Source organism: Heterodontus francisci, chromosome 1 (assembly GCF_036365525.1).
Source record: "Heterodontus francisci isolate sHetFra1 chromosome 1, sHetFra1.hap1, whole genome shotgun sequence".
In the NCBI taxonomy this organism is placed as follows: domain Eukaryota; kingdom Metazoa; phylum Chordata; class Chondrichthyes; order Heterodontiformes; family Heterodontidae; genus Heterodontus; species Heterodontus francisci.
This window is the reverse complement of record NC_090371.1, coordinates 86,109,041-86,127,459: the sequence shown is the minus strand read 5'-3', so window position 1 is coordinate 86,127,459 and position 18,419 is coordinate 86,109,041. Positions and strand designations below refer to the sequence as shown.

Below are 18,419 nucleotides of genomic sequence, written 5' to 3'. Positions count from 1 at the left end.
TTTGTATGTTCGTATGTGCTGCTGCCTTTGTTGAGGCTGTCCTGCCACTGGGACAGGACATACCCAGGGATGGTGGAGCAACAGACTGGGAAGTTGGCTGGAAGGTATGATTCTATGAGCATGCCTGTCAGGCTGTTACTTTACTAGTCTGTGGGACAGGTCTCCCAATTTTGGCACAAGCCCAGCTATTACAACATCACACTTTTAATGTAATAAAACATCCTAAGGCGGATACCAGAAATGAGGTTATATCTATCAAGACAGGCTGAATCTCTTTTCTCCAAGAGAGAAGGCTGAGGGGTGACCCAATAGGAGGTCTTTAAAATTTTGAAAGGTTTTGATAGAGTTGATAGAGGAGTGAGAGCGAGTGTTTCCACTTGTGGAGCAGAGCAAACTTAGAGGCCATCAACAGAAGACAGCCTGCAAGAAATCAGAGAATTCTGAAGAAACTTCTTTACCCAGAGTAGCGAGAATGTGAAACTCGCTACCACAAAGTGATTGAGTAAATGCATTTAAAGGGAAGCTCAATAAGCATGAGTGAGAAGGGAATAGAGGGTTATGCTGATTAGAGCTAGACGATGAAGGATGGGAGGAGGCTCAAGTGAAGCTTAAAAGGAGCCTATGAGCATCTCTGGTTTCCACCAAGCCTGAAATATTAGAATTCCTAAGGTGCAAGACAGGATTCAAATTAAGGTGCATGTATTGCATTCCTTCTTTTCCCTGTAGAAAACAAGAGTACTTTGCAACTAAATTAATTACTAATAGTACTCATTCCACTTCAAAGTTAAAACATTTTTGGTATTGTTTACTTAAAACACCTCAGGTGGTACAAACCTTATTATAATATTATAATACAGAACTGCTTCTCGAAATGGTTCTATTACCTAAATTGCAGCTTGTGCTGCTGTAGAACTTACTTGTTCTTACTACAACGGACTGAATTTATATAGTATCTAAGACATTCACAAAGGAGTATGAAAAGTGGATTCCAATTCAAAAGCAGGAGATTAGAAATCATCTCTGAAGCTCCATGGGACATTCTTGGCTAGAGCTGGGATTTAATAAGGAAAGAGGCTAGCTCACAAAAATGATTCATTTTGGTTGCCATTAGATACAACCATACGGAGAAGGAACCAACCAACTTCAAAGAATGCATCCTGGTTACCCGGCAACTGCCATTCGGAGAACAAGGACAAAGATACAATGTTGCCGATTGCCTTTTGAAAAACTAGTTAGAAAACTGGCTTTTGACAGACACAGTTAACAAACAGACACAGACAACTGTTCTGCCAGCATATAGTGAAGGAAAGAGAGCTCTCCCTCGGTTTATTTAAAACCCTATTTATTATACTCTCAGAATTCTGATGTCAAGCCAGATTAATTTCTTAAAAGAAAATAACCAATTACTTTAAGTACTGAACCGTAATTGCTGAATTCATCACTGGAAAAAGGAGAAGAGCATCACTTCTGACTGCCCTACTATCGAAGAACCTTTTTCTCCCCATCGGACAGCTGTGAGAACTTCAAGCAACCTTGGATTGTTCCACATTGGAAGATTCCACTTCGCCAGGAGCGTAAATCTGCAAGGACACTAATTTTTTTCTATTTTAAATGTTGTTTATGTCTTAGTAGCGTTTAAGAATTTAGTTTTTCTAATTAAACAGTTAATTTGTTGATCGAAACACACCTGGTCTGGTTCGCCTCAGTCGGGGATGAATAGATGGTTCAATTTGGCCGTGGATTTTTTTTAATTTGGAAAGTTTAAAGTGATATGTTAGACGATCTGTGGAGTGACAAGACCGATTTGACAACGCATTGTTTGCACCGCAAACAGAATCGTACATTTTGATTGCGGGGGCTTTGTCTTGAGCGGTCGGTCTTAACATTAAGTCAGTATGTTGCAAGTCCAAACACTTTCAAATATATTTTAGGAGCACCTCTCCATTTTGATCAATGTTAATGCTATCCCGGGCTACCTATGCACAGTTAAAAGATTACATTACTACAGCCACATTACACTTTCAAACATAATTGAATTGTCTACAAATCTCATTATCTTCTATAAGCCTATTCATAAATCGCTATTATTTGACCATGGAAGGCATCAGAGCCCATCAGTCCTCACCCCTCTACTTTTCAAAGGAAGTCACTGAATAGCACTCAGCAATGAAAACCCTGTCCAATATCCGCCCTCTATCAGTCAGGGCACTAAAATGAATGACACTGCCAGCATGGCAGTAGGGTGGCACAATGGCGTAGTGGTTAGCACTGCAACCTCACAGCTCCAGGGACCTGGGTTCAATTCTGGGTACTGCATGCGCGGAGTTTGCAAGTTCTCCCTGTGACCGCGTGGGTTTTCGCCTGGTGCTCTGGTTTCCTCCCACAGCCAAAGACTTGCTAGTGATAGGTAAATTGGCCATTGTAAATTGCCCCTAGTGTAGGTAGGTGGTAGGGAATATGGGATTAATGTAGGGTTAGTATAAATGGGTGGTTGTTGGTCAGCACAGACTCGGTGGGCTGAAGGGCCTGTTTCAGTGCTGTATCTCTAAATAAAATAAAAATAAAATAAAATCAACTCAAAACAGCTTCCTCGTCTCCATGTTGCCTCATCTGCAATAATACTCAGCTTTTGCCTGTACAGATGGTTTTGATTGGTCAGTCTAAGGGGTGGGTTTATTTGGCAGATGGTGCCTGGCAAACAAGCAGGCACATGGGGGATATGGAGGACTGGAGTGTGTGATGCACGTGCAGCTGCCTATGGTTGGCAGCAGCAATGAGGTGAGAGGAATTGGTGGAAGGTAAGGGGAGCCTAACAACAAAGTTATCCTGGCTGGAGATTATTTCTGTAAGGGAGGGAGGGAGGTAAGAGCAGGTTGGGGATGGCATGGAAGGGGTGGATGAGATGATGGGTTTGGTTAAGTGGCAAAATGGCAGGGACAATTATTTGATACAAATTATTTAAAAGCTATTCTTTGTGCAAAAAAGTGAAGATTCACTAGAGTTGAATGAAAAGGTTTTCAAAAAGTTGTCAGATGAACATACATTAGTGTTAATTCTACAGACAATAATGATAACTACAGTCTACACCCTCCAGAGGTTCTACAGAGTCCATCTTCAATGGGCATGCCACCACACAAACGTGGACTTGAGGAAGCAGCAGTTATAATGTTGCTATGAAACTTGAATCCTAAACAAGGTCTTTGTCATGGAACAAGATTGGTCGTTAGAAAGCTGTTTTCTTCGATGATAGGTGCTGAAATTATAACAGGCAGATTGCAAGGAAACAGTGTTAATTCCTCGAATAATACTGAGCCTATCAGATGTAAACCTATGTTTTGAGTAGTCAGATGTCACTCAAGGGTTGAATTGCTTTAATAACAGCTAAACATTTGATTATTTTAAGTACATGTAACAGCAGAGACTGCAAAACATTCGCAGTGAAAGTAGTATCTTTATTGTAACAGTATTTCCTGCCTATTTAACTCAGGAGAAAACAGTTCCAAATTAGACTTACATATTCTGTGACTATAAACAAATCACAAGGTCAGATGCTTGAGAAAATCTGTATTTCTATTCCTAGGCCTGTTTTTACACATGGATAGCTTTATGTAACTTTTTCCAGAGTGAGAAGTTTTGATTCTGTTAAAAGTCTTTGGTGAAATAATAACTAGAAAATTTGCATTTAAAGAAATACTGTTACAATAAAGATACTACTTTCTCCGCGAATGTTTTGCAGTCTCTGCTGTTATATGTACTTAAATTAATCAAATGTTTAGTTGTTATTAAAGCAATTCAACCCGAGTGACATCTGACTACTCAAAAAAAAATCAAACCATCAAACACAGCCATCCTCAACTATTGTATACTAGAATCAGATAACCAAACTTCCAGAAATCATATTCTGACCTATTGTTTATTGATTGCAATCCTGGTATTACATAAACTAAAATGGAAAATTGTAGTCAATGTCTAATATGGCAGAAGGAAAAGAAAAACTGCCCCATTATGAATAAACATTTGTGGAAGACATTTGCAGGCAGTCATCTCTTAGTGGGATTCAAACATCATAAATCACCAAGCTCTCAAAATGAAAAAGCTGGCTAAAATAGTTCTCAGTGTCCATTATTCTCTACATCAGAGCCAGATTTCCACTGTTCAAAAAGAAATGTTTTCGAACCACAAAAATACATATTTCAATGTAGAATTAATGAAGATGATATTCATTAAATGTCTTTGGTAAGTTTTTCATCCCCATTTTCTCATTTTTAAAAATAAATTTCCTGTTAGCATCCACTTTACTGCCAAAGTGCTTGGACATTTCTTTATGAGGAAATGTCATAAAAATATTAACTATATTGTTAAATTAATTTTCACAAAGTCTAAATTTCAGGTGGGTTGCTTCATCAGACAAGACTAACAGGACACTGAAAACTAGCATCTATTATGTTGTGACTGAAATGTAATGCTGCCAAAGAAACCACAATGTTGTCTTACTGCTGGAATAACTCAATTTTAAAATCTTAACACGATAAATAATATGCTCCAGCCAAATACTCTCGATGCAATGCTGACTATAGTATAACATTGCATCACTTGTGAAATAACCCACTTGAAAATACTGAAAATTGTTTATAATGCTAGTTAGGAGTTATTCTGTTTATAAAATCTTGCTTTCTCTCTCAATCTACCAAAAACTATTTTACTTCAAGTTTTGCCATGAGATTTCAAGACAGTATTTTCTCCTTCGCCTGACACTGAATTAGTTTTAACAGAATGATACAATTCTATTTTCTATAATGTTACATTCAGAACAAATATAAAAAGGTATAAGGTTGCAATAAACTCAAAACAGTTTTGGACATTAAGTCACAACAGCAAAATTGAGCAATATGATTAGATTATGATTCGAGATACAGCACTGAAACAGGCCCTTCGGCCCACCGGGTCTGTGCCGAACATCAACCACCCATTTATACTAATCCTACACTAAGCCCATATTCCTACCAAACATCCCCACCTGTCCCTATTTTTCCCTACCACCTACCTATACTAGTGACAATTTATAATGGCCAATTAACCTACCAACCTGCAAGTCTTTTGGCTTGTGGGAGGAAACCGGAGCACCCGGAGAAAACCCACGCAGACACAGGGAGAACCCAGAATTGAACCAGGGTCGCTGGAGCTGTGAGGCTGCGGTGCTAACCACTGCGCCACTGTGCCGCCCTAGTGTGATAGGACTGAGAAAATGTAAAAGGTGGGGAGATAAAAAATTTTTCTAGTATATCCATTTGAATTGTGAAAATATACACAGCAGTATAATAGTTTTCTCCATTTCAAACTTTGGGCTGTGCCAAGAAAGTGTTTTGTTCTACATAAAAGTAAAAGGAAGTTCTAGACCTGTCACTGGACAACAGTAATGGCAGCGTGGCGCTTATTACCAAATCTCATCTTGGTCCGTCCTCCTACTCCTCTGAGCATCTCCATCCTTCTTAGCTCTTATTTTAAAAATCTTTGTTTTCTATCGTCCACCCAAGCCCCACAACAGATCTGTCATTAAGATATCCACAATCCTTTCCTCCCTCAGCACCTGCAATAAGCAACTTCTCATCCTGAGTGATTCAACCTCCATGTCAGCTCACTTTGCCCTCTTTCCAGGCAGAAAATAAAATCAAGACAGCTTCATGGAATGTTAGCTTTTATAACGACTGGGCTAGAACTTAAAGGGCATGAAGTTTTGCTACAGCTTTGCAAGGCCTGATTAGATCACATTTGGAGCATTGGGTACAGTGCTGGGCACCGCACCTCAAAAGGACATACTGGCCTTGGAAGGAGTGCACTGCAGATTCACCAGAATTTTACTAGGGCTCCAAGGGTTAAATTATGAGGATAGATTACATGAACTTATGTTCCCTTGAATATAGAAGGTTATAGAATTATTGGATTGAAGTTTTTAGATTCTTTTGAAAGGAATCGACAGGGTAGATAGTGAAGCTTTGCTGCTAGTGGAGTACATACCAAGGGAACATAACCTTAAAGTCATAGCCAGGACATTCAGGAAAGAAGTTAGGAAACACGTCTTCACACAAAGGTTGGTAGAAGTGTGAACTCTCCCACAAAAAAGTAGATTCTAGCTGAATTAATAAGTTTGAATCAGAGATTGATAGATTTGAGACACAAGAGTATATAGAGCCAAGGTGGGTAGATGGAGTTAAGATACAGATCAGCCATGATCTCAATGAATGGCGGAACACGTTCAAGGGTACTGAATGGCCTATTCCTATGTTTCAGGTTAACTGCCGTTCTGTTCTCCCTTAATCTCTCCTATCCATATAGACAGCCAACCTATCAATCTTGCCATCTCACACGACCTCTATATTTCCATTAATATACATGTATGTATCCGCTGCTATGTCCAGACTGGCCAAGAGGGTGTGGGAAAATGGCGCACTGACACAGAACACAAAAGTCCGAGTGTTTCAAGCCTGTGTCCTCAGTACCTTGCTCTACGGCAGCGAGACCTGGACAATGCAAGTCAGCCAAGAGCGATGTCTCGACACATTCCATCTTCGCTGCCTCTGGAAAATCCTTGGCATCAGGTGGCACGACCGTATCTCCAACACAGAAGTCCTCGACGTGGCCAACACCCCCAGCATATACACCCTACTGAGCCAGCGGTGCTTGAGATGGCTCGGCCATGTGAGCTGCATGGAAGATGGCAGGATTCCCAAGGACGCATTGTACAGTGAGCTCGCCACTGGTATCAGGCCCACCGGCCGTCCATGTCTCCGCTTTAAAGACGTCTGCAAACGCGATATGAAGTCCTGTGACACTGACCACAAGTTATGGGAGTCAGTTGCCAGTGATTGCCAGAGCTGGTGGATAGCCATAAAGGTGGGGCTAAAGAGTGGTGAGTCGAAGAGCCTTAGCAGTTGGCAGGAAAAAGACAGAAGCGCAAGAAGAGAGACAACTGTGAAACAGCCCCGACAATCAATTTTATCTGTAGCGCCTGTGGAAGAATCTGTCACTCTAGAATTGGCCTTTATAGCCACTCCAGGCGCTGCTTCACAAACCACTGACCACCTCTAGGCGCTTACCCATTGTCTCGAGACAAGGAGGCCAAAGAAGGAGAAGATATATGTACCTCATTGGCTGAAGGGCTTTAGGATATCCTAAGGTTGTGAAAGCCACAATGGAAACGCAAGTCAATTTTTAATGCATTGTCAGGATCAACAGATAAAGCCATCTCTGATCACTTCCTTGTACCCTTCACACATATAACCCTTTCAGCCCCATTTCCTTCTCAGTCTACCTTTGGAAAAATCTCTCTCCAAAGTCACTTACAATGGCACTTTCAAACTCCCAGCAATCTAGCCTTTGGCTCTCTGTTCAGCACAATTCTTTTTCAGCTGTTGATTTGCTCAATCACACCTACATATCACTTTTGATATTTTTGTCCCCAGTACTACTCTCTCCCACTGTGGTTGTCCCCTTGGTTCAGTAGCCATCTTTGATCCCTTAAGGTTAAGGGATGCAGATGAACATATATGGTGCACAACCGGTTTAGCCATTCATTGCAAGATCTGGCTGGACCATAACAAGTAGTATCTGATTCTGCTCTCCACTGCCAAAACTTCTCACCATTCCAGTATAATTCTGGAATGCCAAGACAACCCCTGCTTCTTATCTCCACTGCCAACTGTCTCCTTAAACCCCTCTCCACTACCCACTCCAAAGGATTTCATCTGCTTGTCACCAAGAATACAACTATCTGTTCAGCTGCCTCTGCTGCATCTCTCCCTTCCCACCAAGTCTAACTTCTGCCCTTGCCTAGCCCTGAACTCATAACTTTCCTCAGTTTCTCTCCGACCTCTCTTCATTCTCTGATTTCATCTGGTCAATGAGACCCACCTCCTGTCTCTCGACCCTATCTCCACTAATCTGACCATCCAACTTCCCTTCCTGGCCCCAATGTCAGTTGACATTGTAAACTGTTACCGCTCTTCAGAAACGGTTGCATTCCCTTTCTTTCATCAGGCCCCTACCTAAGAAAAGCACACTTGACCCCCGTCCTTGCAAACTACTGCCCCATCTCCATCTTCCCTTTTCTCTTCTAAATTTGAACTGTTTGTGAACTCCGAAACCTGTGCCCATTTATCCCGCAACTCTATGCTTGAACCTCTCCAACAGCACGGCACTGAAACAATGACATGCTTTGTGATGCTAATTTTCTTCATCCTTCTGAACCTGACACGGCTGACCGCAAAATCCTCCTCAAACACCTCATGTCTGTTGCCCATTTAAGTGGAACTGCCCTTGCCTAGTTCTACACTTACCAATCCAGTGGTAGCTACAGTACCTTTGGCATTGAATTTTCTTCCTGCCTCCGCACCATTACCTCATGGATCTGTCCTTCCCTCTTATTTTTCATCTACAGGCTGCTCTTTGGAAACATCATCCAAATACATGACGCCAGGTTCCACATGAATGTTGATGACACCATCGCTCAAGCCCTTCATTGCTTCTGTGTTGTCAGATTGACATTAAATGGATGAACCTGCAGCTCATACAAGCACTGGGAAGACCAAAGTCATTGCTTTTATTCCCACCACAAACTTCATTCGCACTCCACCGATTCCATTGCCCTCCCTGGCAAATCACAGTTTGAAAACTTGCTATCCTATTGACCCCATGCCCTCTTCATCACAAAGACTGCCTACTTTCACCTCTCCTCTCCTGCCTCAGCTTAGTTACTGCTGAAATGCTTATCCATGTTTTTGGTTCCTCCAGTTTTTCCCCAAAGGTCTTTTGGGCCATCTGACCCTTCACAAACATTAAGTCATCCAAAACTATGCTACCCATTCTAACCTATCAGCCCTGTGCTCACCAATCCACACTGACTCCATCAATGACTTGATTCTAAAATACTCATTCTCATGTTCAAATCACTCGATGACTTTGCCATCCCCATCTCTAATTTCCTTAATGTCTACTACCTTCAAAAGAGCTCTGCATTCCTCCAACTCTGGTGTCTTATTCATCACCCACTCCCATTGTACCACCATTGGCAGCCATGCCTTCACCAAGCAGTCCCTAAACTTCGGTATTGCCTCCCTAAACCCTCTCTTTAACAAAGAACAATACAGCACAGGAACAGGCCATTCAGCCCTCTAAGACTGCCTAAACTAACACCTTCTGCACTTCCGGGGCCCATATCCCTCTATTACCTTCCTATTCATGTATTTGTCAAGATGTCTCTCAAACGTCGCTATTGTATCTGCTTCCACCACCTCCCCTGGCAGCAAGTTCCAGGCATTCACCACCCACTGTGTAAAGAACTTGCCTCGCACATCCCCTCTAAACTTTGCCCCTCGCACCTTAAACCTATGTCCCCTAGTAACTGACTCTTCCAACCTGGGAAAAAGCTTCTGACTATGCACTATGTCCATGCCGCTCATAACTTTGTAAACCTCTATCATGTCGCCCCTCCACCTCCGTCATTCCAGTGAAAACAATCCGAGTTTTTCCAACCTCTCCTCATAGCTAACGCCCTCCAGACCAGGCAACATCCTGGTAAATCTCCTCTGTACCTGCTCCAAAGCCTCCACGTCCTTCTGGTAGTGCGGTGACCAGAATTGCACGCAATATTCTAAGTGTGGCCTAACTAAGGTTCTGTACAGCTGCAGCATGACTTGCCAATTTTTATACTCTATGCCCCGACCGATGAAGGCAAGCATGCCATATGCCTTCTTAAAACCTTATCCACCTGTGTTGCCACTTTCGGTGACCTGTGGACCTGTACGCCCAGATCTCTCTGCCTGTCAGTACTCCTAAGGGTTCTGCCATTTACTGTATACTTCCCACCTGCATTAGACCTTCCAAAATGCATTACCTCACATTTGTCCGAATTAAACTCCATCTGCCATTTCTCCTCCCAAGTCTCCAACCGATCTATATCCTGCTGTATCCACTGACAATCCTCATCAATATCTGCAACTCCACCAACCTTTGTGTCGTCCGCAAACTTACTGATCAGACCAGCTACATTTTCCTCCAAATCATTTATATATACGACAAAGAGCAACGGTCCCAGCACTGATCCCTGCGGAACACCACTAGTCACATTCCTCCATTCAAAAAAACACCCATCCACTGATACCCCCCGTCTTCTATGACCGAGCCAGTTCTGTATCCATCTTGCCAGCTCACCTCTGATCCTGTGTGACTTCACCTTTTGTACCAGTCTGCCATGCGGGGCCTTGTCAAAGACTTTACTAAAGTCCATATAGATAACATCCACTGCCCTTCCTCAAAAAAAGTCAATCAAATTAGTAACACACGACCTCCCCTTCACAAAACCATGCTGTCTCTCGCTAATAAGTTTGTTTGTTTCCAAATGGGAATAAATCCTGTCCCGAATAATCCTCTCGAATAGTTTCCCTACCACAGACGTAAGGCTCACCGGCCTATAATTTCCTGGATTATCCTTGCCACCCTTCTTAAACAAAGAAACAACATTGGCTATTCTCCAGTCCTCTGGGACCTCACCTGTAGCCAATGAGGATGCAAAGATTTCAGTCAAGGCCCCAGCAATTTCTTCCCTTGCCTCCCTCAGTATTTTAGGGTAGATCCCATCAGGCTCTGGGGACTTATCTACCTTAATGCTTTGCAAGAGACCCAACACCTCCTTCTTTTTGATAATGAGATGACTGAGACTATCTGCACTCCCTTCCCTAGGCTCATCATCCACCAAATCCCTCTCTTTGGTGAATACTGATGCAAAGTACTCATTTAGCACCTCGCCCATTTCCTCTGGCTCCACACGTAGATTCCCATCTCTGTCCTTAACCAAGCTTTTTGTCACCCACCCCGTTTTTTCCCTCCTTCTTTGGTGCACTGTTAATTTTTTTTTTTTTGAATTGCACTCCTACATAGGGCCTTGGGATATTTTCTTTCATTAAAGTTACTACATTAACAGACAGTTGTTGCAATGGAACAGCAATACAACACAAGGGGTATATTACCGCAGTAAGCACATTAGCTGAAGTACAATATTTTCCTATATTGGTACCAATATGTTACACAAGCTCAGTGTCAACAATGAACAATGTTTTGTATTGAATGCTGAGTGTCAAAATTTGAATAAATTTTTTTTTAAAAACATAACTTTCCACTGAGTTTTATTACTGCAGTTTGTATTTTCCACTATCTATTGCCAGGAAAATGGACGGTTATATTTGTCCAACTTGGCATTTTATACATTTGATTTCACAAGATATTTATGGATAAGAAAGCCCATTTTAGTTTACCACACAGAAGAATTCCAAAGTCCCAAATTATTTTCCATACAACTCCATGTTTTTTGCTTCCTTACTCTATTGGGAAGCACTCCATTACTAACCAATCTTTGTGTGAAGAACTCCTGAAGATCAGTCCTAAATTTGCCTTTTATTAGTTTGAATCTGTGTCCCCTTGTTTTACTTGCAATTTAGTTCAAAGTAGTTTTCCAGATTTACCTTTTGCATACATTGACTAACAATATTACTTCTCAAGCCTCCTTTCAAAGCTTAAAAGTTCATGGTTCTTCAGTCTTTCCTCATAACTTCCATTTGCACTTTGACTGTTCCTCTGCAGGGGTTGGCCATGGCACTTAGGAAATAAACTCATCACTATGTTTAAAACCTCAATCAGAGGGTCATGGATTTCAAGTCTCACTCCAAAGACATGAGCACAAAAAAAAATCTAGACTAACACTCCAATGCAGTGTGGAGGGACTACTGCATTGTCAGGGGTGTTGCCTTTCAGATAATAAGTTAAACTGACACACCGTCTATCTCCAAGGTGGGCATAAAACATCCCATAGCACTATTCAGAAGAGGAGCAGGGAGTTATCCCTGGTGTCCTGGCCAATTTTTATTTCTCAATTAACATCACGTAACAGTGGCGCAGTGGTTAGCACTTCAGCCTCACAGCTCCAGCGACCCGGGTTCAATTCTGGGTACTGCCTGTGTGGAGTTTGCAAGTTCTCCCTGTGTCTGCGTGGGTTTCCGCCGGGTGCTCCGGTTTCCTCCCACAGCCAAATGACTTGCAGGATGATAGGTAAATTGGCCATTATAAATTGCCCCCAGTATTGGTAGGTGGTAGGGGAATATAGGGACAGGTGAGGATGTGGTAGGAATATGGGATTAGTGTAAATGGGTGGCTAATGGTCGGCACAGACTCGGTGGGCCGAAGGGCCTGTTTCAGTGCTGTATCTCTAAATCAAATCAAAAAATAACCCGAACGAGTCATTAGCACATTGCTGTTTGTGGTAGCTTGCTATGCCCAGATTTTCTGCCACATTTCGTACATTACAAAAGTGACAACACTTCAAAAGTACTTCATTGGTTATAAGATGCTTTAGGACGTCCTGAGGTCATGAAAGGTGCTATATAAATGCAAGTCTGTATTTTATTTCTCCAATCAACTACTAAAGCACAAACATTATTCACAGAATCGTTACAACAAAGAAGGCCATTCAGCCCATAGTGTCTGCACTAGCTCTCGGAAGGAGCAATTTACTGAGCGCCACTCCCAAAGAGTTGCAACCCCTTGTTAAAAATGCAGGCTCTCAAGTTTTGTCGAATAGATGAGGGTCTGATAAAAATAAAAGACTGTCTGCTGTTTATTTTTAAATTCTGCAAAAGGAGATGTTAAAGGTGAGGAGCAAAGTAATTAAATAAATATGGACCACTGTAGTCGCAACCGGTTGCTCATATTATTCTCCCAATTAACCAGCTAATAAAGCATACCAAAAAGAAAAGTCACGGTGGTTTAGTTGGACAGTACATATCACACTTCTGGCTTATTTAGTTTATCACTGCAGATTAGATAAATCACATGTGAAGAAAAGCTGCTAATTAATAGAAATTCACAACAGCACCCCACTACTTCTAAACATAATATCGAACACTGGAATGACTTCCCAACAACACACTGCCAAACTGCATACGTTGCTTTTTTAATAATAATTGACAGCAACTTCATCTTCGTTATTTTGAGTCCTTACCACATGTTGATGACACAACTACTCCTTTAAAATTAAAGGAAATATAAAACTTCCATTTACACAGAACTGAGTGCAGGCATCGTAAAAATAAGCATAAACGTTCAGAAAAATAAACTGCACTCATCAGAAAACTGTTGGAAAAATCTGTGTAGTAGGATTAGGGAGACATAAGCTTTTCACTTTTACACTAAATTTAGAGTTATACAACACAGAAACAGGCCCTTCGGCCCACCATGTCCAGGCCAGCCATAAAGCCTATCTATTCTAATCCCCTTTTCCAGCACTTGGCCCATAGCCTTGTACGCTATGGCGTTTCAAGTGCTCATCTAAATACTTCTTAAATGTTGTGAAGATTCCTGCCTCTACCACCCCTTATGTTCCAAATTCCAACCACCCTCAGGCGGAATTTGTTCCCCCTCAAATCCCCTCTAAACCTCCTGCACCTCACTTTAAATCTCTGCTCCCTGGTTACCCTCCGCTAAGAGAAAACGTTTCTTCCTATCTACCCTATCTATGCCCCTCATAATTTTGTATACCTCTATCAGGTCCCCCCTCAGTCTTCTTTGCTCGAATTCTGTAATGGATTGCAACATTATCCACCGCAAACAGTGAATCACAGCGACCGCTCCCGAGAATACATGCATATAGGAAGATGGGAGAAGCGGCTAGTTCCAAGGACACGCACCTTCTTCCCCATATTGATCGTAAATGGATCTCTTCTTGGGGTCGCTGAGCACTTCGTAAGCCTCGGCCACCTCTTTAAATTTCTCCTCGGCGTTGGGTTCTTTGTTTTTATCCGGGTGAAACTTCAAGGCCATTTTTCTATAAGCTTTTTTAATTTCATCGTCATTGGCTTCAGAGCTGATTCCAAGGATGTTATAGTAATTTTTACCCATGATTTTTCCGAAACGTTGACCAGCCAAGCAGCAATTTTTCTGAAGCAGGAAAAATCACATTATATCAATCAGCATAGACACATCTAGATTACTGTGTAAAGAAAAGTGACAAGTTCCGTCCAGTGGCCGTATGTGATAAAATATAAAACACGCATTTAAACTTTCTTTTAGAATTAAAACACTTCGCGCCTAAACCCGAAAATTTATTACCGTTAAATATGTTTTCCCCGACTTTAAACCAATACGTCAACCAGAAGCGCTCTCCGGTACTACCTAACTTGCTAACTGCTTCAATGCCGGTGGGTGAGTGCGTCATTAGCCCCACCCACGAACGCATTGATTGGTTTGTTTGTCTTCTCACCGCCTTGTACATTGCTTTCATTTGGCCGCCCACCCGTCGTTCTTGGGAGGTGTTTGGTGAATGTGATGTAGATCATTCGAAATTTTAAAAAAATCGACGGCCATCAGGTTAGGCTGAGGTGGCGGCGCGGGGGTGACTCATCGGCTGGAATTAGAGCGGCGCGCGCGTGGGGGAAGCGGAGAAACTTCCAGAAACATTCTGGCTGTGGGAGGTGGCATCGCTTCCGTTCCGAATTCAAACCGCATTTGGCAGTTGGAGTGGAAGAAGATCCCTAATTGGGCCACCCCTTTCATGGTTTATTTTGATTTTACGATTTTTTGTTACTCTTTGAGGAAAATAAGTGTAAGTTTCGATAGAATTCTGATGAGAGGTCACAGACCAGAGACGTTAACTCTACTTTTCTTTGCACAGATGTGCCTGACCTGCTGAGTATTTCCAGCATTTTCTGTTTTTATTTCAGATTTCCAGCATCTGCAGTATTTTGCTTTTATTTAAGGATAAGTATCGTTTTGTGCCCTATTCACATTTTCCTCCACGTCTCCATTTTATCCGCTTAAAAGATAACAAGAAAAGTTTGTTCCCTGTGGTATTGAAGCTTCGAACAACAGATCCCTTTACTACTAGCCAGGGTTGCTATGGGGTCATGAGGAATTAAAAATCAATGTCCTGGACGCTGCTGCGAGCAACGTAGGAGAAAAAAACATACGGTAATTAAAAATGGTAAGATTTTGTTTATATTGTACAAAACTTTTGTTTATTAGAAAAATATTTGAGATGGGAGAAAAGACTATGTAGGGTGGCGAGAGACTGGGTCATAGAGTCATTTATGGCACAGAAGGAGGCCATTTGACCTGTCAGGTTTAGGTACTAGAACTACTGGTGACCTCCAGCTACTTTGACTAGGTTCGATCAAATTATTTTCCAGCATGTACTGGGATTTCTGCTTTCACTTGGGCCTGTTTGTCTGGACTCAAGCGGTAAGGATGTTGTTTTAAATGAACGATTCCCCCTATACCCACATCATGTTTGGCTAAGGTTGTACATCCCAGCTTATCCCGACAAACATTTTGAAACATTGTGAAAAGCCTGGTTAGGTGGTCACGTTGTTTTGCTTTTAAGTACAAGTGGTCTCTTCAGACTACTAGCAAAGATTGGATGTCCACCAAAGCTACTAAGTATCATCACCTCATTCCATGACAATATGAAAGGCACAATTCAGCATAGCGGTGCCTCATCAGACCCCTTTCCTATCCTGATTGGCGCGAAACGGGGCTGTGTTCTTGCACCTACACTGTTTGGAATCTTCACACTGCCGCTCTCACATGCGTTCAGGTCTTCAGAAGAAGGAATTTTCCTCCATACAAGATCAGATGGCAGGTTGTTCAACCATGCCCGTCTTAGAGCGAAGACCAAACTAGGGAAAGTCTTCATCAGGGAACCCCTCTTTGCTGACGATGCTGCATTAACATCCCACACAAAAGAGTGTCTGCAAAGACTCATCGACAGGATTGTGGCTGCCTGCAACGAATTTGGCCTAACCATCAGCCTCAAGAAAGCGAACATCATGGGACAGGGTGTCAGAAATGCTCCATCCATCAATATCGGCGACCATGCTCTGGAAGTGGTTCAAGAGTTCACCCATCTAGGCTCGACTATCACCAGTAATGTGTCGATGCAGAAATCAACAAGCGCATGAGAAAGGCGTCCGCTGCTATGTCCAGACTGGCCAAGAGGGTGTGGGAAAATGGCGCAGTGATACGGAACACAAAAGTCCGAGTGTTTCAAGCCTGTGTCCTCATTTGCTTGCTCCATGGCAGCGAGGCCTGGACAACTTATGCCAGCCAAGAGCGATGTTTCAACGCGTTCCATCTTCACTGTCTCTGGAGAATCCTTGGCATCAGGTGGCAGGGCCGTATCTCCAACACAGAAGTCCTCGAGGTGGCATATACGCCCTACTGAGCCAGCGGCACTTGAGATGGCTTGGCCATGTGAGCCGCATGGAAGATGGCAGGATCCCCAAGGACGCATTGTACAGCGAGCCCGTCACTGGTATCAGACCCACCGGCCGTCCATGTCTCCGCTTTAAAGACGTACGCAATCGCGACATTGACTGCAAGTCGTGGAAGTCAGTTGCCAGCGATCGCCAGAGCTGGCAGACAGGTATAAAGGCGTGGCTAAAGAGAGGCGAGTCGAGGAAACTTAGCAGTTGGCAGGAAAAGAGGCAGAAGTGTAAGGAGAGAGCCAACTGTGTAGCAGCCCCGACAACCAATTTTATCTGCAGCGCCTGTGGAAGATTCTGTCACTCTAGAATTGGCCTTTATAGCCACTCCAGGCGCTGCTCCTCAAACCACTGACCACCTCTAGGCACTTACCCATTGTCTCTCGAGACAAGGAGGCCCAAAGAAGAAGATGATGATCTAATCATTGTTTTGAGAATGTGGTGAAATCTCTCTAAAGCTCCCTGTGACTGTGGGTAATATGCTGAAGATTTCAACTGTCTAATCCCCAAATTGCCCACGAATTCTTGAAATATCCTAGACATGAAATTAGAACCTTGATCTGATTGAACTTCAAGTGGTAACCCATATCTCGTAAAGAATTGGGTTAACTTTTCTCGTATTCGAGCAGTAATTGGCCTCCAAGGAATGGCCTCTGGCAATCGAGTAGCCATATGCATGATAGTAAGTATTTATTGATGTCCCGCTTTTGTTTTTGGCAAGGGTCCTACACAGTCTATTAATACCCTGCTAAATGGTTCCTCAATCACTGGTATGGTAACTAGTGGTGCCGGTTTTATGGTAGGTTGTGGTTTTCCCACCAATTGACATGTATGGCATGTCCTACAAAATTGTCTCACATCCTTTGTAAGACCTGGTTAGTAGTACTTTTGGCTTATACGTGATTTGATCTTCCGAATTCCCCTATGCCCTGCAAAACTTTTACCCTTAGCGGAGGTGTCAATAACTGGGGGCATAGATTTAAGGTAAGGGGCAGGAGGTTTAGAGGGGATTTGAGGAAAAAAATTTTCACCCAGAGGGTGATTGGAATCTTGAACACACTGCCTGAAGGGATGGTAGAGGCAGGAACCCTCACACCATTTAAAAAGTATTTAGATAAGCACTTGAAACGCCACAGCATACAAGGTTACGGGCCAAGTGCTGGAAAATGGGATTAGAATAGATTGGCTTGATAGCTGGTGCGGACACAGTGGGCCGACGGGCCTGTTTCTGTGCTGTCTTACTCTGACTATATGACTATTAAAAGGAATGTTGTGTGCTAACCTTAATAATCCTTGGCAATATTTAGGTGGTACCACTATCTGTTCAACAACTGTCCAGTCTTTGTCTGCAGGTCTATGAGGCAGTCGCCATTTCCTCCTCAAAACCCCGTTTGCCATATAATAGCCTTCGGAACTCCTTTCGCCTCAGCTTCTGACAGAGCCGTCTGTGCCATTCGGTATATCTCTGGATCAGCTTGCTGTGCTGCAATGATAGACCGTCTGTTAAACATCTCATTTGGATTAACTAAATCCCCAAATAAGGCTTCAGATACTTGGCTTTCTGTTTGTGGTGCCCCTTTTACCTCTGACAATAGACCCTGTTTAGCCATTGCTTGGGTGACTACACACGTGGGAAATATTCCTGGAACTTGCTCTTTGTAATTGCTCTGTTTCCTTAATTTCACTTGGTTCCTCTGTAATTATAGGAAAAACTGATACTTTTGATCCAGCCAAATCATTTCCTAAGAGTAGATCAATTCCCTCTACTGACAAACTGTGGACAACACAGACAGTTGCTATCCCAGATATTAAGTCACTCACTCTCTAGGTATATTTTATATAAAGGTAGAGGTATATCCTCCCCACCAATTCCATGAACTAAAACTTTAGCGATCAAGGTGCTCTCTGGTGGAAACCTTATATCTTTCCCCAGCAAGAGTTTTTGGGTTGCTCCTGTGTCCCTGAGTATAGTGATGGGTTTTCCTGCCTCATTTACAGGATAGGGAGTTACTTTCCCCTTTGACAAAAATTCATTATAACTTTTGGGTATTTTATTCTTAACCTTTACACTCCTTTTAGTTTTAGTACCTGGTTTTACAACTGTTAAAGCTATAGCCT

At 42.5% G+C, this 18,419-nt stretch overlaps 1 protein-coding gene and 1 long non-coding RNA gene across 2 annotated transcripts in view; one reads left to right on the top strand and one right to left on the bottom strand.

The window, feature by feature from the left end:
* dnajb5 (DnaJ heat shock protein family (Hsp40) member B5) overlaps positions 1 to 14,240 on the bottom strand; it is a 65,378-nt gene extending 51,138 nt beyond the window's left edge. The window contains exons 1-2 of the mRNA XM_068032709.1: positions 14,152 to 14,240; positions 13,731 to 13,980 (exon numbers count right to left, since the gene is read on the bottom strand). Of these exons, the coding sequence (XP_067888810.1) occupies positions 13,731 to 13,941 (211 nt within the window). The 5' untranslated portion in view covers positions 13,942 to 13,980; positions 14,152 to 14,240. The remainder of the gene's footprint in view (positions 1 to 13,730; positions 13,981 to 14,151) is intronic.
* The window catches only part of LOC137370411 (uncharacterized), a 169,963-nt gene that overhangs the window by 70,954 nt on the left and 80,590 nt on the right, over positions 1 to 18,419 (top strand). The gene's annotated exons all lie outside the window — the stretch shown is intronic.